The 24013-nt window shown below is 28.7% G+C and overlaps 3 protein-coding genes and 1 long non-coding RNA gene across 8 annotated transcripts; 3 read left to right on the forward strand and 1 right to left on the reverse strand.

Annotated features, from left to right (window-relative positions):
- Positions 1 to 2480: 2480 nt before the first annotated feature.
- Positions 2481 to 5218, forward strand: LOC149893239 (RIIa domain-containing protein 1-like). Its single transcript, XM_090069076.1, has 4 exons — positions 2481 to 3221; positions 3829 to 3905; positions 4190 to 4236; positions 4367 to 5218. The coding sequence occupies exons 1-4, from the start codon at positions 3141 to 3143 to the stop codon at positions 4423 to 4425; spliced, it is 264 nt and encodes an 87-aa protein (XP_089925202.1). The 5' UTR covers positions 2481 to 3140; the 3' UTR covers positions 4426 to 5218.
- A 1819-nt stretch (positions 5219 to 7037) lies between these two features.
- On the forward strand, positions 7038 to 8649 carry LOC149893240 (uncharacterized). The gene is made up of 3 exons (XR_016445724.1): positions 7038 to 7451; positions 7593 to 7619; positions 8167 to 8649. It is a non-coding gene; the product is annotated as an uncharacterized LOC149893240 (long non-coding RNA).
- Positions 8650 to 16928: 8279 nt separating this feature from the next.
- Positions 16929 to 23175, forward strand: LOC149893241 (cyclic GMP-AMP synthase-like receptor). Of its 4 annotated transcripts, XM_090080939.1 has the most exons (5): positions 16929 to 17657; positions 17857 to 18228; positions 19126 to 19273; positions 22220 to 22516; positions 22998 to 23175. In XM_090080939.1, exons 1-5 carry the CDS (start codon positions 17462 to 17464, stop codon positions 23101 to 23103), a joined length of 1119 nt encoding a protein of 372 aa, XP_089937065.1. In that variant the 5' UTR covers positions 16929 to 17461; the 3' UTR covers positions 23104 to 23175. The 4 variants fall into 4 exon arrangements, with proteins under 4 accessions (XP_089937065.1, XP_089937067.1, XP_089937080.1 ...); XM_090080944.1 differs by lacking the exon at positions 16929 to 17657 and having other exon boundaries at positions 17967 to 18228; positions 19086 to 19273; XM_090080941.1 differs by lacking the exons at positions 19126 to 19273; positions 22220 to 22516; positions 22998 to 23175 and adding an exon at positions 21622 to 21943 and having other exon boundaries at positions 16934 to 17657.
- On the reverse strand, positions 19311 to 22241 carry LOC149893242 (uncharacterized). 2 transcript variants are annotated; one of them, XM_090080926.1, is made up of 2 exons: positions 21931 to 22241; positions 19311 to 21427 (listed from the first exon to the last, which is right to left on the reverse strand). In XM_090080926.1, exons 1-2 carry the CDS (start codon positions 21941 to 21943, stop codon positions 19452 to 19454), a joined length of 1989 nt encoding a protein of 662 aa, XP_089937052.1. In that variant the 5' UTR covers positions 21944 to 22241; the 3' UTR covers positions 19311 to 19451. The 2 variants fall into 2 exon arrangements, with proteins under 2 accessions (XP_089937052.1, XP_089937057.1); XM_090080931.1 differs by lacking the exon at positions 21931 to 22241 and having other exon boundaries at positions 19316 to 21251; positions 21362 to 21704.
- Positions 23176 to 24013: the final 838 nt, after the last annotated feature.

Raw genomic sequence — 24013 nt, forward strand, 5'->3', positions numbered from 1 at the left:
ATATATATATGTATATATATATATATATATATATATATATATATATATATATATATATATATATATATATATATATATATATAATGAAGAAACTTTAAAACTGTACAATAGTATGAATTCTTTTTGATGATTTTGAGTAAAAAAAAACAATGGTGACAGAAAGTTAAATTGTGTCATTACTTATATGAAAAATAACAATGAAACCAATTTTGAAATTACAATTTATGTTTTTGTGCAGAAAAAGATTAATTGTCGATGACATATTTTTTGGAAGATATTTTTTTGGAAGACATATTTTTTTGCAGAGCTAGTGACCACACACAACGTTTTCACATTCTAACATATCTTCATGAAACGTTTTTTTTGCATTTCTTTCCATCTTGGGAGCCCAAAACAGGCTTCAAAAAATTTCCCGTATAAGGGAAATTTTTTGAAGCCTGTTTTGGGCTCCTAAGATGGCGGCGAAAGTAACGAACGGTCGCATAAAAATTAAGAAACTGATGATAATCAAGTTTTATATCTTATAAATATATAAGTTTCAAATAAAAAATCTATTTTTTTGTTTAGCATTTGATTGTTTTCATAAAAATAACGGAATATTACATATTTACATAAATTTCAAATGTACATATTTTTTTATTTAACGAAACATATTCTTACAAAACTTGTCGTATATGAATTTTCTGTTTTTCGTTTTTTAAAATAAATATAATAAAATACAAATTCTCAGTAAAACTAAGTACAAATTGTAACTTTAGTTTGTTTAAATTAAGTTTGCTTAATAGTAGTGAAGAAAAAGTATTTTTTTGGTTGTCCAGAAATCTAAAATTTCAAATAATTAGCATTTGTTAATTAATTTATGTACCTTTTAGTTCTTAACTACCCAATTCTGTGTACTAGAAGGTTAATAACACAACTGCATGGTAGGCAGTTGAGTTTCTTTTTAAGATTAATATTCTTTATACTTTAGTTTTTCAGATAGGTACTACAAAGTTATAAATGCTGTATGAACTAATAGGTGAGCGCTGTGAGTACACACAACTCAGAGGTTCTTTCTAGAGTTATTTGATTGTATAGAGTTTTTATGTATAAAAACTTGTTTTATATATATATATATATATATATATATATATATATATATATATATATATATATATATATATATATATATATATATATATCATATCATATCATATCATATTAACATTTTTCATTGGTTTTTGAATAGGATAAGTTTTGTTAATTGCTTCCTAAACTTTTTCAGTTAGCTTGGCAGTTTCTTCTTTTCCCAGGTAATAAAGACGTATTTTTGCATAGTTTTCTGAAATAAGTTTTGTCAGTGAAATTAATAGGTTATCAGCTGAGTCAAACATATGAGAAGTTTGTTCATTAAATATTTCTATATTTAAAAATTTATTAAAAGGTTATGAATTTTTTTTTAAGGTGTTTTTACATGCATTTTTTGTCTTAAACTAGGAGTGATTATCCCTAAACTTTAAGGGATAAATAACATTTAAAGATGTAAGTTTATATGTATTATACATTTTTTGATTAACATACATAATGTTGATAATGTTTGATAACATACATTATGTATGTTATCAAAAAATTCCCTTAATAATTTTTAAAGTTGTCTTGAATAGCAATAAAAAAAAAATTGACTCAATAATTGAGAGCTGGAATATTACAAAGAGTAATATATAAGTAAAATAATATTTAAAAAGTTACATTTTGTATTTAATATTCTTGTTAAATATCATATCCATTATTACATTCATGTATCAAACAATCCTAGAAGGAACCACTGAGTTGTGTGTACTCACAGCACTCAGCTAATAGTTCATGCAGCAATCTATATATCTGGTATCTTGCTACAAAAATTGAAAATATAAAACTTATCAAATTTGTAAGTAGACACTACTGCTGCTTACCATGCATTTATGCTATCAACCTTCTAGCACACTGCATTGGGGTAACTAAGAACTAAAAATTACATAAATTATACATAAATGTTAATTTAATTGTGAATTGCACTTTAAAAGTATATCGAATATTTTGAACTTTAATATTTAAATTAAAAGTTTCTTTAATTGTCTAATTTTTTTAAAAATCATTTAATATCTTTAAACTTTTTAAAAATTTATTTAATAGTCTAGTTTTTCTTTTAAAATTCTGTTTAACTATTTTCTTTCATATTTCTGTGAAAGCCTTATAAATGTACATTGGTCATCACTAAGAGTAAAAACCAGACTGGCAATATCTTTCTTTGAAAATCAAAATCAACCATGGAATTAGCTTATTCAAAATGTGTTATAAGCAATTTGTTGTATATTTTTCTACTTTCAACTTCAGCTTTACCCTAATTTAGTAAGAGCACTTTACCTAATTTTGAAACCAATGTTTTGTACAAGATTTTTTATCAGCATAAAATTCTCCTCCATAATCAAACACAAAAAAAAAGGGAAGGAGGGGGGGGGGGGAGAGAGAATTTAAGCATCGCCATATTGGTTACCGGGTTGTCATGATTTTCATAAATCGTCTTTCTGTTTACAGAATTTCTATGCATTTCAAAACTGATAGTGGTTATTTTAATCAAAATATGCTTTTAATTAAAGCGTATGTATTGAAATAAGCTATAATACTGGTCTCATATCATTTACAAGGACTTGTTGAAATATAATATTACTTTGCAACTTCTAAGGTACTTAAAATTAGGATGCTTATTCTAGCTAATAACAAGTTTGCAAAAAGGTTGCATAGTTACTGTGTATAGCAAGTTATTTATTTAAAATAAATAAACATTGAGAAGTATGTTTTTTGATAGCTTGGTTCAGTTAAAGAAGACTTTTAATAAGATAGATGTAAATTAAATATGGTGAGGTGATTAGCTGAGATGCAGAACAGTTAAATTAAACAAATCTACTAAAGTAATTAGAAATATGTTTTATACTGCCATTATATAAAAGTAGATTGCCACATTATTTACACACGCTATAATAAGTATCCATATATGTATTGTAAAGAATGTAGAATTTTATTACAGTAATAGACTATGTGTGTAATAAATTTTGACATTTAAACTGTTAAAAATTCTGTCAATGTGGCACTACAAAACTGGTGATGAAAGTTAGCCATTCATAATGGATGACTTAAGGGGTATTGAAAAAAATGATTCAGAAGCTTTGACAATTGATCAGCAAGCAAAATTAAACTCTTTCAAGGTAGATGTTTTTTTTATTGGTTTTGTATTACAAAAATGCTCAAAATTAAAACCTATGCTCATTCTAAATAATTTATTTTTCAAACTCATTGCTTTTTTTTTGCAGCTATCAAAAAATAAAACTTATTTTTTCCCCTATATTTAAAAAAAGTTTTTTTAAAATTTGTTTTATTCAAAGTTATACACAAGGCCATATAATTTATACAATAGTACATGTCTAAATCTTAAATTGGTAATTTGTAGCAACTATTTGCTGCCCCTAATAGGTGACTTGCAGTTCAGAAATAGAAATTATACCAATTTTTATGGTTAGTTAAACTGGAATGAGAAATAATGTTTTAGATTATTACTTATTGAAAACCCTTGAAGAAATTGTACAGCTGTTGCATCTAAAATATATAAGAAACGAACATAGTTATGAATTTCTTTTTATCTTGTTTTAGATATTTATATACTATCAAAATGTATTGACAATAATAGTTATTTAAAGAATGCTAAACTTCAACTAGTGTTGTGATTTTTGCAAAATCTGAGAAAAATGTTTTTGTAATGTATTTCTTAGTTGTCTATTTTTAAAAAAGTTTGCTATTATTTTCATTTGCATTCAGATTAAAACAAGGATATCAAATGAAAATTATTTGCGGAAACATCCAGAAATTGATCGCCTACTTCAAAGTTTTGTAAGGTATGATGATAGTGATGATGATGATGATGATGATGATCATGATCATGATCATGATGATCATGATCATGATGATCATGATGATCATGATGATGATCATGATGATCATGATGATCATGATCATGATGATGATCATGATGATCATGATGATCATGATCATGATGATGATGATCATGATGATGATGATCATGATGATGATGATGATCATGATGATGGTCATGATGATGATCATGATTATGATGATCATGATGATGATCATGATGATCTAAAAGTATTTTATACTGTAGTGATGTGTGCAAAGAAAAGCCTGATAATGTGAGAGAGTATGCTGCAGGTTTGTGCTATTACCTTAAGAGTTCTTATTCTTAAAAAATTACAAATGTATTTGAGGATGTTGGAGGTTTTTTTTATCCTCCATTACATTAAATCAGTAATAATCCTCATACTTTTATGTTTGCAATCAGAATACTTTGCGAATCCTGATTTACCTCTGAAGATTAATGTTGTCTTGCAAAAGAAATGAAGTCTTAGAAATTGATCGCTGTTTTTAGAAGTTTTAAGCATTTCCCTGATCATTTGGAGTTTCCTTTAGACGTTTTCAGTTTTATTCTTCCCGTTAAAATTTTAGGTCAATCTGGTTTTGGAAAAAATTTCGAAATTTTATTTTTTATTTTTTTGTTTTTATATTATATTAAGATAAATTTTTGTGAAACAAATTTTCGCTATCAATAAAAACACGCTGAACTTTTGATGTAGAGTAATTTTCAAAACTACTAAATTACTAAACGGATTAAGTTTACTGGTTTTTTCTTTTTAGAAATGAAGTACCACTTTATTTGTTTTTAAAAACGTTTAAATGCTGTGGTGTTTTTGCAAATAAAATTTTTAAAATGTAATTTTATTGAAAATTAAACTGCGAAATGTTTTTTCTTTTACAATAAAAATCTTCATCCTGCGTTATAAATTTATCTGCAAAATTTTCTTGTTTTGGTTGTGTGACCAAGAAATCTTAAAACGTTTTCTAAATGTTAGGATTGGGCTGTAGAATGGCTGGAATGTGCAGATTGTTTTAGCAGTTTTTTTTATGACTATGTTTACATAATCAAGGTATTCTTATATTCAATAAAATTAAATCATCCTGATTTGTTGCCATCGACTGGTTAAAAATTATCTCAATTCTTGGATTTTCAGCCTTAATATGACTTGCAACTGTCATGTTTAATCAACGTCGTCTTTTTATCCTTACTAATTCAATTACTTTGATTTCAAATATTTAAAGCGTGCTCAAAGTTCAACTGCGCTCAAAAAAAATAAAATGAAAACTTTTAGATGTAAAAAAAATTTTTTGTAATTGTAAAGTTCTTTAAGACCACCATCGCACGCTTGAAATGAATAAATAGATTAGTACCATTTTTCTTGGCCATTTCCTTCAAAATTTTAAAGTTTTCTTAAATTTACAGATTGTCTCACATTTCTGATTCCACTCTTTGTACTTTAATTGCTCAAAATCCAGAAAACTTCAGTATTAACTTTACCGATGCCATTTTATTACTGTTACTTGTTACCTGAGATAGATTAACTGAACAGAAAGTTTCATTGTCCATAATAGAGAACTTTTCGCCATAAAATGCAACAGAAGGTCAGTACAATCTTCTAAATGATCTTTCACATATTTTAGACCAGGGATTTTCTTCATAGATTTAATTCTCCGTTTTTTCTTCACCTCACTAGTAGTAAAATCACCTCACTAGTAGTTAAAGTTTTGAGTTTATAGGTGGTTAAACGTTCTTATGAGTGTTTGGCTTACAAATGTTTTTTAATTTTTTATTATCTTCAGCTCTCTACCAGTTAGGATCCAAATTCTTTGAGTTCACAACTTTACCAGTATCAGTATAATGCATCAATACTTGATGAATTTTTTTTTTTCACAACCATCTTCAAAGTGTTTGATTTGTGAGCTTCGATTTTGATTGTAATTCAAGAAGAAATGATTCTGGACTTCATTTTGGACTTCATTTTGATTGAAATTGCAAAATCAGTTATCATGCAACAAATTGAAGTTGAACTTGGTAATTTCAAAGATTCAAAGTTAAAATAATTTAGTGGTTTAAAATCAAGAACAATTTGAAAATTGCACAAATAAACCTTCAATCATTACGTATATACACAAAGCATAAAGGTTGTCTTATTATAACCGTGATCGTCAAGTTTAAAGTCTTTTTGCATATGTAAAGTTTTACAAAATTACTAAAGAGAAAACACAAAAAAGGATAAATTCCCTCATAATAATTTGTAAATTAACTTGATAAACTTCAAAATGTAAGAAAATTCAGAATTTAACTGGCACATTACTTTAACGGCCATATACAATTTTTTTTTTAAAAAGAATTAAAAATTTTTCAAAAAGGAAAATTCTTGAGTTAACATTTAGTTATCCCTCCTTTTCGTTGAAATACTTGGAAAACGCTGCTGAGCATGTTGTTTACTTAATTTATTAGAGATTTGCCATATTATTATCAATGGGTTTTAGTTCAGTTCTTTTGTTTGGCTACAAAAAAATATCTATATTTTTTTTATTTAAACCTTTCCATTGTTTAATTGGTTTTATGAATAATGGCTTGGCTTCATTTAACAGTTTTTCTAAATGCACCAACATTCAATTCAGATTATATTTGTTTCAATAATATTTTGAAATTAGACTCAGTGTGGAAGATTCTCTGCTATCTTCGACTCTTCCATTACTGTAATGTCATTTATTTTAACGATATTGGCTCAATATTACCCAATTGACGCAATTTTGGTATTATAATTTTAGTGGTTGCATTGGGATTACATTTTTGTAATGACAACATTTTAATGATATTTGCCGATATTACAAATGGTTATTGAGGTAATATTGGATTTGTAGTACAATTATCTACATTTTAAAATTAGCGCAAAATTACTTATAATGATATATTAACATTCAGGGTAGATCCTTTAAAAAACTACACCTTTTTTCATTTTACTACAGCAGGGGCGGATCCAGAGGGGTTCAAAGGGTGCTCCAGCACCCGTCAACTTTCAACAAGCAAAGTTTACTATTTTGTTGCATTTTTTTATATATAAAAATTAAATTGTTAAAATATTTTATTTAACTCAAAATTTGCGATTTCATTTTTTTGTGAAGGATGTCGAAAATAACTATCTTTGTTGTTGTGTTAGCGCTAGCGTATTTTATATATATTTATGTTTCGACTAGGAAACTCCAGTATAGTCGCTTTCTGATTGGCCTGCTCCCCTCAGAATTATTTCTGATTGGCCTGCACCCCTCAGAAGCTATTTTTGATTGGCTTGGTTTCTTAAGCTAATCAAAACTGGTTCTGAGGGGTGCTGACCCAATCAGAAAGATCTCTGAAGGGTGCAAGCCAATCACGCATAAATCAGAAAAAAGGGTTTTCACTAAGCTTTTGGTTAACTCGTAGGTTAAGTGTTCTAAACATGGCGGATTCAATGCTTCAAATTATTTTAAAATGTATTTTAGATGAAAATAGGATTCAATCAAAAAAGGTATCGTTTTTATCTAATGTTATTGTCAAAGCTCATAATACTATTAGAGAAAAATTTTTGTTTAATGGAAAATCTAAACAAAGTGTAATGCATAAAATATGCAAAGTTTCAAATATACAGTTTCCCATCTCAATGATTTAGAGCAGAAAGCGATTTTCAACCAGTGAGGTAATAATTTGTTTCTTAAATAATTATATTAATTTAAAAATAAAAAAACAAACGAAATATTTATGTGTGTGTGTGTGTATGTGTGTGTGTGTGTGTGTGTGTGTGTGTGTGTGTGTGTGTGTGTGTGTGTGTGTGTGTGTGTGTGTGTGTGTGTGTGTGTGTGTGTGTGTTGATTAATAGTTAAAATAATAGCAAATAAAGAAATCATATATAACTTGTTTTGCTTAAACATTTTACTACAAACTTATTTTTATTTTAAGCTGAAAGATGTGTAAAATTTTGTCCTAGGTGCTTAAAATTTAAAAATATATTTTTCTAGTAAAATTTTGTTCATGCTTAAGTATAATATATTTATATCATATTTCAAGGAGAAAATAATCAATTATGTTATAACTTATTTTATGTTTGAATAATACCAAAATTACATTTAGTAAATGATTTACCAGTAAGTTATTTTATGACTTAAAATTGTGTAATAATTATTTTGTAGCATAACATTATTAAATTATGTTACCTCGCTCATGTTAATTTTTTGTTTTTTTATTAGAACTTCTCCAAACGGAAACTGTTTATTTAATGCTTGTTCTATATCATTAATTGGAAACGAATCTTTGTCAGAATACTTTAGATATTTGACCAGTATCGAATTATATACAAATGCAGATTTTTATTCAAACCATCCAATTATTTTTTCTCAAACTGATGTTACCAAATTTCGAAGAACTGATGAAAACACAAATATATTATATCATAGTATTAATAATTATTTTTAATAGTGAGTTGTAATACAATTGTGTTATTTTGCATACAAAATACTATTATGGAAATAAAATAGATATGTTTATAAGAATTGTAACCTTTCTTATCTGATTATTTAATCAAAATACGGGCAGTTTAAAGGGTATAAAAAGATGGGCAGACAGGTAAAAGACCCAGAGGGATATAGCCTTTTCTTTTGTTAAAAAAGAGGTTGAAAATTTAAAAAGTTGATGAAAAATATAGTCAAACTACGTACGTATTCGTTGCCTTGAACACCTCTTAAACAAACTTGTACACTTTTGGGTGACTCTCTCCCCCGTACTTTACAAAAACCTTTTTTTATGACCCCCCCCCCCCCCCTTCGCAAAGCGTGCGGGGGGGGGAGTAATGAACATATCTTCGCAGTACATACTTGCTCAGCACCCCTCAAAAAAAAAGCTAGATCCGCCCCTGTACAGAGTATATACACTTAAACTTATACATTAAGTATTTATTTTATAAGAACGACGTTGATATTAAAAACAAATACAAAAGTATTTACGCGAACTTTCTCGAACTTTATGAAAAAATCAAAATCTTTACTGAAAATATTAAACAATTTTTTCGTTTAAAAATTAATGTGCAAAATTAGGAATTAGTGATTTTTTTTTTTTGTGATCACGATGTTTCGTAATATGAAAATTTTTTTCGTTTTCAAGAAATTCGTATTGCAATACGTTTTATAATTGCCGTAATATAATTGTTACTATAAATAGATACGATTAAAAATTAAATTTTCAAAAAACCGTAAAAATACTGGATTTAGGCAAGATTGTGAAAGATTACACAGTTTTGATCTGTTTCATCTATTTGACGAAGCTTCTTTGTAAGTGTATAAAAAACAGCGAAGGGCTTTTTCACTATTTTCTATACACTTACAAAGCAAACAAATTGGTTTTAGTTATTCTAAATATAGAAAAAACAGATTTTGAATATAAACCACAAAAATAAACCAAATAACAGATTTTGAATGTAAACCACATTCAATTCAAACACTTAATTCATCCCTATTACTTAAAACTTATTTTCATCTCAATAACGCTAAACCACAATGCGACTCGATCTTGAAATTCAAAATATAACCTGTTTTCCACATCGGATTTTAAGAAATGAAAATCGAAGGTTGGGTCTTGTACTATTTTCGCTGCAGTTTTTTACGTACTCAAAGAAAATATAAAACGAAATGTGAAAAAAAAGGGTGAAAATCGTATAAATTTATTTTATTATCAAGAATATGTATAGAAACACAAAGAAAAATAATTGTATTAATAATAAAAAATAATTGTAGTTAATAGTCTCAGATTTAGCACACCGTGGTGTGACCTTACAAAGTCCTATGCCTTAAAAAAATCCTAATTTGTGACGCATCTGACCAAAACCAGTCGGATGTCGCGTTATGTTATATTGAGAAAACCATCAAAACATCTCAAAAATTCAATTTTTATCATTATTTATTTTTTTGCATAATTGTTTACATAATTAACTTTTCTTTGCTATTCAAGCTTAACTTTTAATAAAAAATAATTTTTTGATGGTTAATTTGGTGATTTTTGTGAGTTTTACGTTTTTTTCCGTTTTAAAATTTTAATATAGATGATACATTTTTGCTCATAACTTTGGCTAAGGTCAAGCTAGAGCAATAATTTTTGCATCATTTTAAAGCAGAATATTATACCTTTTCAAATATGTATCACACTCAAAACTTAAAATTTTATACATGTGACTGGTTTTGGTCAGATGGGTCACATTTATGAAATGACAAATTTCGTATATATAAAATAAACGTTTAGAGGAAAAAAATTTAATTATTTTATATAACTAGATATCTTGTTAATATAACTTTATATTAACAAGATATCTAGTTATATAAAATAATTAAATAATTAATTAAGTTATATTCCCCCAATGCAAGAGCTTCCTCTACACTCATACATAAAGGAAAACCATCTCTAAAAAATTAGAATTTTTTAAAAAAAACTTAAGCTTTATTTTTTTCATCAGCAGCATTTGTTCTTCTTGCAGAGGCTAAAGATAGAGCTTTTTAGTGTTCATCAGCTAGTTTTTTATTTTTTCTCTTTTCCTTCGCTCTCTAAGGACCCCCCAACGTTTACTGGGCTTTCCAGAACCAAAATGGCTATTTTTATTGGTCATAAGATTTCCATGAAGCCATTGATATTCTTTTTCTGTAAATGCATTATAATTTCTACCACATTGTTTTAATTTTTTCTTTACCTTTGAAATAAATATAGCTCAAGTAAAATTTCTTTGCGAAATTCGTTAATTTTTTTCACTTCGTTAAGAAAACCCTTATTTAATCATAATTTATACATTCCTAACTCACGTAAATTCAGGATAAGATTCTTTAACACTTTACATAATTTTTTAATTTACACTGTTTAACATTTTATGTGATTATTGCTTTGAGAATTATAACATTAGGTCTCATATAATGCTATATAAGCATTTAAGTAAATAATGTTATAAGTATATTACAGAAAATACTGAAGTTGTTAAGTAAAGAGATTTCAAATATGTTGTTGTACATATCGAGTAATAAATCCTTATCCAAAACTTTTGAAAAATTTTTGGATAACGATTTAAAAATTGACAATAAATATTTTAACATCTAAGTAGTATATGTCGAAACTGTGTTTCCTAAAACTATATTTGATATGTTAAAACAAGTTATACAAGTAAAAAACTCAAACTCATGTTTCTGCCATTTTCATTTGTTTTGTTTTGCGGAAAACAAGGTTTTTATGGATCCATTGACATTTGTACTTCTTTAACACCTCTCTATACCGCAGGTGACCGTAGAAATCCCTTTAAAAAAGACCGTATTATCCCTTGAAAAAATATTTCCTTGGAACTCAGTGGAATATTTTTTGAAATATTTATTGATATTTTAAGCAAAAAATATCTATATGTTCTATTGAACAAAAAAAACAGATTTTTTTTTTGATATATTTGAAATAGAGTCAAAAAATTTTGGTAGTGGTAAAAACAGACTTAAAGTCTCCACTTTTTAAAACTTTTTTTAAAACAGAATTAAAGTCTCCACTTTCATTTAACAAAAATCTCTCATTTTAACTATGAAATATAAAAAATAAGTTTTCGGAAAAAAATAAGTATTACTTTTTAAGTAAATAATCATTGTAATTTAATATCATTAAAAAAAAAAACATTTTATTTAAAAAAAAAAACATTTTATTTAAAAAAAAAAACATTTTATTTAAAAAAAAAATGCGAGGGTTTTTTTTTTTGTTGTTGTTTTGAGTCATTGTGCAACGCTTCATTTAATCTAAGTTATATTCAGCGCTCAAGAAATGTGTTTACAGATGATAATTTTAAATGTCCAGAGGTAACAAATCATAACCTTAACCAAATGTCTACTTTGTGTACTTCTCTTAGATTTGAACAAACAAATTAAGATTTAAGTAAACGAACTTATGACAGCGACCAATGTTCAAATATCAATTATCAGTCTTCAAAAAAGACTTTTAAAATTACTGTTTGGAACAAAGAGTCACTTGTTTTAACTAACAACTACAACGAAGTATCGCAAAGTTTAACTGAAAGTTTACTTGACGTGTGTGTTCTTTACAATGGCGTGTGTGTTCTTCTGAAAAGAAAAGTTGGTAGAAAGTTCATGTGGTTAGTTTGTCGTCACTATATAATAGAACTGACTTTGGCTAAAATATTCACCTTGTACTACAGACCATCAAACTCTTCATACATTTTAACCTTCAAAATATTTAAAGCTACTTGATAAGTTATAACTGGTGAAAAAACTCACACTCAAGAGTCATAGATTACAACTCATCGAGTTGACAATGGTTGTTATTGGCAGTCTACCATCAAAAACTCACTGAAGGACTACTGGGCTAATCAATTATGCACACTGAATGGCCAAACCACTGTATACCATCAAGGTATACCTCTTTTATCATCAGCATAATGCGTTTAATCTCACAAAGAGGGAAGAAATTTAGACTCATCGGTATGTGCAGTTTGGTACTCTTCTTTATTGTGAGGCTTAGGCAAAAGTTCCATTTGTAACTGAGCCTCCAGTACAAGACCAGTTGTTGTCAAAAACCGACTCATTACAAAAAAAGAAGTAGAAAAACAGTTCTTCAAGTGTTTGAAGCAAATCAATAAGCTGTCCCCATTCAAAATGCAAAAAAGAATGTTACAAAAAAGCAAGAAACAAGCTGAACACTGGTCAAACTGGTCACGGGATATGTTTGCTTAGATGTTAAAAAAAGCGAAATCTTAGTGCAGTCTCACTTAATTCCAGCCTTTTCTGTTTTAGTGTATCAGTCAATTTGTCTAGTTGATCACAGTTCTCTGCAGAATTAATCGTGATATTGTCCGAAAAAAGCTCAAAAAAAAAAAAAGATCTCCTTGAAATCCAACCAAACAGATAACATAACCTATGTTTGGTAGATATCGGCCTTCGAAGTAATTTGAGCTGGTTCATCTTTCTTACTCCATGATCTCTTGCGCTTAACATTTTTGTAAACAACCCATTTCTTGTCGCCAGTAATCATTCGACTCAAAAATGGATCATTTTCTTAACGTTAGAGAAGCAAACTACAGTAGTTAATGCGACTAAGTAAATTTCAGTCTAAACTTTTCATATGTCAAGTTTTGAAAGTAAGCTAAGACATTTCACGTGGTCATGAACGGTCGAATTCGACAAATTTAACGTCTCAACAATCTTGCGACTTCCTATTAGATGGTTTGCATTTATCAATCCCTTTATTTTGTTTTCTTCAGTTTCAGTTGACTTTCCAGAACGTGGCACATCTTTAACATCAAAATAGCCGGAACAAACTTTTGCGAAAAAATTTGGCATTGTTGTTCGGTCAATACATCATAACTATACACATCACATAACTTTCGCCTTGCTTTAACTGTATTTTTACCTTCTGAATAATAAGAGAGTAAAATATGTCAATGCTGCTTTCGATTTTCAGTCTTTTGCTAGGACACCAAACAAAAACTATTGCAAAGAAACAAATTTTTTAACAAACAAATCTGCTGTCATTTTTTTTCTATATGTAAGTCAGGTGCCTTGAAAAGTAGTCAGATTGGTGAAGAACAAAACGTGTCAAAAAGACACAAAAAGGGCAAAAAGTGGCCGGACCATGATTCGCATCCCTTAACTATCAGACTGACTATTTATTAAATATAGTTTTAAAAAACGTTATTTATAACACATAACTATTAAATATTTAAATATGTTAAAAATTACTATCTTTATTCAACATAATAAGTAGCTGGAAAAAATGATATTTAAAAAAAAAGATCAGTGTGTTCTTTTTTTAGTAAAAAGAGACAGATTTTCTTTGGATCCAGGGTTACATTCGGCCATTTCTCGCATGACCGAATACAACCCTGGATCTAAATGACAGTTTGTCAATTACAGACCAATTCAAACATTAACTCGTTCAATTACATTTACCTTTTTGCTACTTAGTTATGTCATTTAAAATATTTTTTATTAGATATGGTAGATAAAAACAATATATATTTTTGTGCTTATATTTAAAGAAAAAACTAATGTTTTCTTATTAATAATACGAATTCTCATAATACAAATGATAATTTATTACAAGAAATTTCGCTGGTCTATGGTCACCAGCATCATCAGGTCCTAAAACTTATTTGGTTGTTAAAAGCAATTTAAAATGTTGAATGGCTTCTTTCTTTTTTTTTACTTAAAAATGTGAAAAATGGAGTCCAAAATTTAGTTTTAACAAACTTCCTACTATCAAGCTTAATTCTATCATTTTAAGGGGAATATTGGTACCTCTGTGTTTCAAGAGCTTTATGGACCTTTAGATCAAATTTTTTTGTCTCTACTTTAAGAGTTTTAGTCCTCTTCCAATTATACTCTTCGATGCAAAACTTACTATAGGAGGCTATTGCAACTGATAATTTTTGCCCGCGTTTAAACTTTTTAGATGTTACTAAGTTCGAGTTCTATTTGTAACTTCGTTTCGCCTACGTTTCTCTTTTTGCAGTTGCATTCAATTAAATAAGTTCTAGGTTGGCTATTGCGTGGCAATTTCGATTTTTTTCTACATATTAGCAATGATTTTAAATTAGAATTTGATTTGAAAACCACTCTATAAATCCAACTTCTCTAAATAATTTTCTTAATTTTGGGGATAGTGATAATATCCACGGTAATGGCACTATATGGAGGGCAACATACTCGGATTGAATTTTATTGTTCTTTATGGACCGTTTTTTCTAATTTCGCTTTGCAATACTTACCAGTTGGCTTTCGTCGTAACCATCTTCATTGAATACTTGAATTAGAGAACTTCATTTTATAAACACGAATCACTGCATATGGAGTGAAACAATAGGTGATAATTGCGAAACCGGGGAGTATTTTTATTTTTTTCGACGTCGGAAAAACATGGTCTTGACTATCCAATAAAAATATTTTGAAAAGTATTTTTTTGAGCAGCGACACATAAAATGAGTATGACAGAAAACTTTGCTATTAATCAAGAAGATTATTCTTTTTTGCTTGAAAATATTGATAACGATATTGAAATAGTTGTGGATGATTTTATTGAGATAGATCTTGAAGAGTAAACGGACTTGTTATCAGAGGATTTTGAATTAGAGCTCATACCACCAGCGATTCCTACAGAGAAGCTGATTGCAGAAGAAGAAACCAAAATGCTGAAAAAAACAGAAAAACGCTTAATAGCTAAATTTCCCTGTCCGAAATGTCACAATAAATATCTTAGAGAATTGAATTTTAAAAAGCATGAAATGTTATATTGGCACTAAAAGGGTGCTTATACTCACATGTTGTGGAACTTAACGTCTAAACGGGTGTTAATTTATATTTGCAAATACTCCCAGATTATGAAAATATTGTAATAATTCTTAATTTTGATTTTAGAAACTATTCAAAACTGTAAATTTTTGTAATGCATTTGTTGTATTGAACTTCATATAGAAGAATGCAAGTTGCCTTTATTACATTTATTACATATACTGGTGTAAGAATATCTGCACAGTTAAAAAATGGCTATTTAAGGGTAATAGATGATTAACTTTTGTTACTCTTTAACCTGGATTCTATTACAGGCAAGTTAGTATGGTAGATGGTACTAAAATCACAACAGACAATCTAAACATTAATAAACAATCTTTATGTCTAATAACTTTAAAGTTTTCAACTGTATTGCCTTCTTTTGTTTCAATTATTTTAACATCCTCATTTGATGTGCTTCGGAAATTTTTAAAATCAGAAAATTTATTTCAGATTAAAAAAAAGATGAAGTCATTGTTACATTTACAGATGTTTATGCATGAAATGTAGGAGAATATGGTATTAGCAGATTGAAGATTTATTAGATCTGGAAGAGATTTATTATTAACATTATTGGATAATGGTACTTCACAATTTAAAACAATTAGTCCCCACATGCCATTTGATTGGCGATAACTATTGATTTTAACTATTACAAAATAATTTTTGTTATTTTCATTGTAACAGTCAAAATCATGTTTTAATGCAAATGCTTTTAACTCTTAATGAATACTTATCACATGTACTTTTTTACTTCTTCCAACTTGTGAGTGTGTCACATACATAATAGGTTTCTGTGTGTTCAGAAAAAGTGAAAAATTTATCATTCCTCTCAGCTTCAAAGCCTTTTTTTGATTTTAAATCTAACCTGCATAAGACCATGTAACATGATTTGCATAAATATTCAGGATGAACTTTTTGATTGTCTGAGGTTATATTAGTAACAGTAATAATAAAAATAATAAGATCATTATAAGTTAAAGTAGCTTTACATGACTGACTGTTTAAAAATGCTTCATCAAAAATGTTCATTTAAAATACATAATTAATATTTTTTTCCAACTTCTGAAAACAATAGTTTTTTATGAACTTTAAGATACTTTTAGTTATAATACCTTTAGATAAAATGCGATTTAGGTATCGAAAATAAGAAAATTTATAACTAGGACGTTCGCGAAAAAAAAAAACTAAACAAATTCAAGAGAAAAAAAAGCGAGGCAAATAAGTTCGACATTTCCGACAAATATAAGAAATACTCAAGGTGGGAAGCATAATCTGAGAGTGGGGTGAAAAGAACACTAAAAATATCTTATTCGACCTTTAAACTATATCATAGCAGCTTCAATTTAATAAGGAAAATTTGTTTCACTTTACTCTATCCATTCTAGTAAACCAAACATAGCCTTTTTGCAAAAGCCTAGTTTTAGACGTCAAAGTTTAAACACAGTTAAATTTTTAATAAGCAAAGTTCATCACTCAAATCAATCTTTTTCAGATTTGTGAGCTATTCTTAATTAATTTTTTTGTCTTTTATAACCATAAGCATTAGTAAATGCACAATTATAAATTGACGGGTGGAAGTTGGAATATCTGCTTCATGAATTTTGAAAATTGACGGTGACACGCATAGTTTTGGGCTAATTGGCGGCACCTTTGATCTATAACAATCCGTTGAATGTCCATCTATTAATACGTCCTTGGTGTACGTAAACTTTAAAAATTGCACTTGAAACTTTTTGATCGTGATTTGAGTGAGGGTTAATTTGAATACTTGTAATGGTTCTTTTCAGTAAACCTTAAACTCTTATTTACCTTTGGTGTTATTTATTATCTTAATATCGAGGAAGTTTATTTTACTTTCGATTTCGATTGAAAATAAGTTAAAGATAAGTTTAATGTGTAATTTGAAGATTTCTTGTAACTTTGAGAGCTCCAATATTACTGAAGCTCTGATTGCAAACACATACAGCTAAACCTGTTTTAGGCAGATGAATGATTATATTACTGAGTATCTGAACTAAATTGGTTGTACACAAAGTAGCATAAAATAATTGTAACACTATCTGGAAAAAATAAAGTTATGATCTTAATGAAACCTGATATCAAAATCCTATAAATGCAAATATGTGGGTTTTTTGACAAATTGACAGTCTTTGATATGACTGTATTTATTAATTTTATAAAATAAATTCTTTGCAGGATGGGTTCTGTCAAGCAAGACATAGAATGGTGGAAAAGTGATCGACTATGTGAAGCAATAGAAAAATTTCATAAAGAATATGCCTCAGTTCCAAAGAATATGAGGAATGCCACTGAAGATTTGAAAGAAATAATAAATTTACTTCAAATTTATCTAAAATATAACTATAATTTATGTGATGAAATAGCCTACACAGGTTTTTATTATGCTTCATGCTGTGTTTTACATTATATGATTTCTTCAACTTGATTTAAGAATATTTAATGTAGGATGTGTATAATGAGTTGTGTTGAAATAATTTGTTTGCTGATTCAATTATTGTAAAAAGCAAACATTAATTCATCTTATTTTTAAGAGCATATATTAAGAAGAGCAAATGCTATTTTTAATTTCAGGAAGTTCATTTGAAGAGCTCAATATTTGCGGAGAAAATATTCTTGAATTCGATGTTATGTTGATAGCAGATCGAAAAGAGGTTCTAGAAATTGAAAATGATGGTTCACAAGGTCTTTGTAAACTCAAATGCACTACTGCTATGGTAGTTTATCCATGTGATGATGATCAATTTATAAGTGCCAAAAATTACCGTGAATTCTTTTTTGGACTTATTCAAAAATGGGCAAACGTAGTGAATAAAAAGATAAAGTTGATTTTTCATGGAGTTGCCACTCAAATTAATGTTCTCCATAGCAATGGTACTATTTGGTATCAAGTTGACTTAGTACCTTGTTTCAAAATCTATGATAGAACTTGTTCGAGGAATGTTTGTAAGTCTTATATGAAAATTCAATAGTATTAGAACTTTATTAAATTTTATAAAATATCACTAAATTTTATAGAATTTTATAAAAGAGTAAATCAATTAATGAATCCAAAACAAATATTTTTGTATTTGTTGATTATATGTGTACAAACATTAATAACAATTACATAAAATAGATTTTAGTTTACCAAGTTTGTTAGTTAAAAGGATATCTCTAATTCTTAAAGAAGGTATGTTATTGATTTTTTTTTAAGCCAATCGTTCTGCTTACCTATCTCTGAAAAGTAGAATTGCAGAATTTAAGTTATCTTAAGATTTTTAAAGAATTTAAGTTTTAATAGGCTTGTAAGTTTATTCTTTACTTTAGCATACAACAGACATTTAGTTTTCACCAGAAGTATTATAAATTCAGCAGTACTTTCCTGTAAAACAGTAGATTAAAGAAAAGATAGGCAGTTATCACCTTGGCTATGTACTGTCAAATGTAAAGATCAATCTTTTCTGAGCAACTATAATTTTGAATCAATGGTCCTTTACATCTTAGTTTTACATAATAGACTGGACACTGCTGGATCAAGTTATTTAGAGCTTTAGTTCTAATGTTTTCTTTCCTGGAAACAATTTTTTTTTCACATCTCGAAAAAATAGCTATAATGTTTATTTGTCTATATATGTGTTTTGTGCAACTTAGATTCAATTAACTAATTAATAGATACACATTATTCAGTCTAAACTATTGAGACGTACTGTATTTTCCTCATAAGTAGTATACAATAAAAGTATTCCATTTTAAATGGTTAATATACATATTATGTATACATATTCATTTCAACTCTTTTTTTTTTTTTTTTTTTGATTCAGAAAATGGTATTAGATTTGCAAAAGCACATGTTCTATATAGGTGAAAAGTTATGTCTTTGTGTCCCTAAACCGGTTGAAGGAAAACTTGATGTTTGGAGGTTGTCATATTCTCTCAAAGAAGTTGAGGCAACAAATAAGCTAAATTCTATAGCAAAAAAGTGTATTCGATTTGTTAAAGCTGCGTTTAAGCTACGCACAGTGGAGTATTTGTATGACAAAACCGCTCAAAAATATTTTATGAATTTTTTTTCGCTTTATTAGTTTAAAACACAGAGTTTTATTAAAATTAAATGTTTAATTAAAAAAATAAAATTTTTTAAAGAGTAATTTATTATTAACAAAAAGACATATTCGCTTATCAAAGCTTCATGCTGAGATCATCATATTGACTGCTTCTTTGGAAAAAGGCAACGTTTTTTTATGCCGTTTTGATCTAGAACTACTTATGTATGGGTCTGAACTCAATAGCAGCCTATTTAATACGTCTGTATTGCAGTCGATACGAGAAAACTTTCGACTAAAATTTTGTCTGTACTGCCGAAAGTGTTTGTTTCGGGCTTCAGCTGCCTCCTCGGATAACTGGCCGATAGGGAGGATTGCATGAGTTATTACTTCGGCACCATGCATCAAAACTTTATGCATGGTTGGAGACATGGGATACCAACCATACAGATTGATATACAGTTTAGCAGTTTCATGAGCAAAAGCGTCGAATTTAACAGCATCAATTTTATATCCACTTGAAATGACTTCAAGAATAACGTGTAAGCCTTTTATCAAATCCAAGTTAACACCAGTTATTTGTGAAGATAATTCCGGGTTTGAAAAAAATCTTCTTGACGTATTGCCGTCATTCGTATTTCCAAACCCTGCTTTAGGTATATCTACTTGAAGCCCTAATTCTTCTTTGAAGGATGTTTGTATTTTCTTCTTTGCTTCTTTGACAATTTTTTTTTCCTCGTCTGATCGAGCTTGCCACTTTTGTAAAGGTATTTTATAAGCTAAATGAAGAAGCAATTCAAAAAAGCGGATCCTTGCATGAAGAATCGAGAGTCCAAATGAGATGGTTTCCGTATTGATTGGCTCTTTTTTAATCAATTTATTAAAATCTTTCGATGTTTGTCCACAAATGTAGCACCTCATAGTTGATGTAGTATCAGTTGCAGCGTTGCACACTTTACCATCTACCATTGTAAAAAGCAAGGTATGCTTTATTTTTCCAATTTCATTGGGCAACCTTGTTTCCCTGAGATTCCTTATTTGGTTTTTTACGTGCTCTATCTCGTCCATTGTTATGTCTTTAGATTCACTAATGAAACGTATTCGCATGGGCCTGCAGAACCTTGGAGATGAGGTGACTGAGTTTTGCCATATAATTTTTTCCTGTTGGCCATCAATTTTAACAATCATTCTCAGAGGTACTAAAGAACTTTGAAAAATATTTGCATCACTGTCGGTGTTGTTTTGAAATTTTTGCTTAAATTTTGCTTGTTGCGATCCATCACAGTCCCATTTTGATATTAAAACCATATTTTTCTTTTCTTCAATTGAACACTTTTCTACAACCTCTGAGACATATTTATATAAGCGTAATGTAGTGTGGTCAAGTAATGCTTGTAGTTGAATTTCAGCTGTTGTTTCGGTTACTTGTATCGATTCCTTATTAGGGTAACATTCTTTTTTGGCTTGTTGTATTATTGAGTAGCAGGGGTAGACACTTTTGTTTCTACTTTGAATAAGTTCCCACTGTTTTCTGGTAAAATCGCCTTCTACAAACAGTGCCAGTGCCTCTTGAGGTGTTAATTTATTGACAGTTACTTTTTTAAAAGCAGAGTTAAATGCTTTTCGGTATTTCTTTGCTCTGGTAGGCGTGGCCGTAATTTCTTTAATAAATTTTGAAACATCAGTATTTCCTGAAGTGTGCTGGCTCATTCTGGCTGCATACGTCAACTCATCAACAGAGACCTGTTTGCGCAAATCCATAGTTTTTCGACGCTTGCTGCAATCACTTAGTTCTATAAATGATTTTGATGGTCGTCCAGGTTTCTGTCGAATGTTTATTGACCAATAAGGTAGCTCGATGTTTGATTTGAGCCATTGTTTATTGTTTTTTATAAAACTTTCTTGTTTATAACTTGCAGCTATCCATCTTTTCTTGAAATCACTCTTAAAGAATTTTAAAATTCTTGTTATGGTACTTTTTTGATCTATTGGATATTTCATGACTGTTATAAGGTGTTCTTCTAACAACGAAAACTTTTCATCAAATTTTTTACCTTTACAATCTTTCATTATTTCATACAACTCTCTTCTAGTGAACAACTTTTTGACTTCTGTCGAATCTACATGATAAATAATAAAATCAGTAAATACATAGTGGTGTGACCTTAATGAAAGACAAATAAGATATATATATATTTTTTGAGATTTTATAGTTTGATAGTCTAATATATTAGATACAATTTAAGATTTACGTAGTTTGGTTAAGTTTGTACAAAAATATTCAAAAATTAGACAACAAGAATTTATTTTATAGCTATTTCAAGACGTTTTACGAGATTGTGTATATTACGAAATGGTCTACACACTATTTTTGAAGCGTTAATATAAAAAGTGGCGGACGTTGGCGGATAATTTTACAAAAGTATCTGATTGTTTACAGCCTATAGTTATTGCTCGTAAAAAAATTATAACTCGACAAGACCATACTTGTTAACAAAAACATTATTACATTATAATTTTATATGAAAATTAAAACTCAAATAGTCCATCATAAAAACGCTTTATATTATGCACAATAACTACAGAAATTTAATGTAATTTTATTTTAAAATATAGGTCATACCTTCCTCTGCCATAATTAGCCGTTTATTTTTTCAAAACTGAACAATATTATAATAATAGCTGCAATAGCAAATGTCACAAATTTTTGAATTTTTTTTTCCCACGAAATTTCAAATAACAACGCCACGTTCTGAACAAAAATACGACAAAAGGAAAAATCGAGAAGAATTTTCTGTTACATAATCTAATGAAGCAATTATCTAGCTTGAAAATAATAAAGTTAATAAGACTTTTATGCGAACTTGATTTTTTGACTTTTGAGCGGTTTTGTCATACAAATACTCCACTGTGCTACGCTTAGATGGCGTATTCAAAGATAAGTTTACATCATATCACATTAAAACTGCAGCTCTTCATTTGGCAGATACTGGATGGCCAGACAATTGCAAGGAAAATATTGGCGCAAGTGTTTACACATTCTTGATTTTTATAAAACAGTGTTTGGAAAAACGCGAACTTAGGCATCGATTTAATTCTAATGTTAACTTGTTGGAGTTTAAATATAGTTATTGTATAGATCAAATGATAAGTAATATCGCACATTGGCTCACAAATGAGAAAAATTTTATAAAGCGCTTGGGGCAAAAGTAAGGACACAATTTGAATTAAGTCTTCTTAAGCCGTATTTTCTATTTTTTCATTAAATCTTTATTACGAAATCAAAAACCGGGGGTATACTATTGCATTACTTACGCTTTTAGCTTAAACTTTTTTTGTCTAAAATTCAGTTTTAAGATTTTTTTCAGAGTGTTTTTGAAAGTGTAAACTTTATGAAGACATGCATAAAACACATGAGTATTTTTTACTTTTTAACTTTCAAAACTGTATTTTGTAGATTTTTTTTTTTAAAGAGTTATATCGGTTTCAAATTTTTATAAATGAAATCTAGTCTATAAAGTATCGACAAATATCGGCTAGTAATTTGCCTTGGTCCTTACACTGAGTGGAAACTCATCAGTTTAAGTGATAAAAAGTTCTTTTTGAAGCTTTTTTTACTGTATTTTTATAAATTAATAAATTTGCATAATATTTTTTTAAACTGAACAACTTTTTTAACCTTTTTCTTAGCCATTCAAAAACCAAAAGAAAGAAAAAATCTCTGAGGAGTGGTGACCCGAAAGCTACCCCACTCCATTTGCAGCAGTCCCTAGGCTCCGGGGGCCCATCAGAGTAAGAAGGCCCGGGCCACTATATATTGTATAAAAAGCATGTGAAATTTTATTAATTCGACAATTGTGCGTAAAAACTGCTTTTTGAGATATTTTACAAATTACTAAAATCAACGAGGAATGTGTCATTAAAAAAGTACTGAAATGTAATCAGCTAAAGTTTATTTATATTAGAAGTAGTAAGGACCCAAAATAGACATTAACAAAACTACTTTAGATGCCATGTGTTCATATAATTGACATATAATGTTGCTTATCAAGACAAAGTAATTGACATTCACAGCTACATGGAGTAAGAATAAGAAAATGAAAACCAAAATTGATCTTAGAAAAAGAAAAACATCAAATTTATTTTAAAAGGCGTAAATCGTTTGGGATGTTCATAGTATATCCACACCCAGCTAGCACACATACATTGGGCCAACGTTGGCACAACGTCGGAAGCGTTGCTTTATTTTATCACTTAAGTGATAAAACGTCGAACCAAAGTCGGGCCAACGTCAGAATATGACTGAATTTTTGCTTTTTTGAATTCGTTCAGTGTGTTACAGGTTTTAGTGTTAAATAAGTTTTCCGCCATTCTTAAAAAAATCCCGTTTTTAGTAAGCTGTTGGTGAGTAGGTACAATCGGCGGGGTGGAGCGGATCAGCGGGGCGGATCATTTAAACGGTACAAACGGCGGGGCGGATCATTTAAACGTTACTAAAGCGAGTTATATTTCATTAAAAAAAAACGATTCAGATATAGTTTAAATTCACTAACGATAAAATATTTCGAAGGAACTTGCATATTACAATTTTATTAAACGACAAAAAAAAGTATATAAGTTTATAATATTTTATAAATTTTATGAACTCAAAAAACAACGTGATCCGCCAATTTGTATCAAGTGATCCGCCAACTTATATCAAGTGA

Source organism: Hydra viridissima, unplaced genomic scaffold, assembly GCF_058129835.1.
Source record: "Hydra viridissima isolate aposymbiotic clone 2 unplaced genomic scaffold, HvirCarnegie_v1 scaffold_1, whole genome shotgun sequence".
In the NCBI taxonomy this organism is placed as follows: Eukaryota; Metazoa; Cnidaria; class Hydrozoa; order Anthoathecata; family Hydridae; genus Hydra; species Hydra viridissima.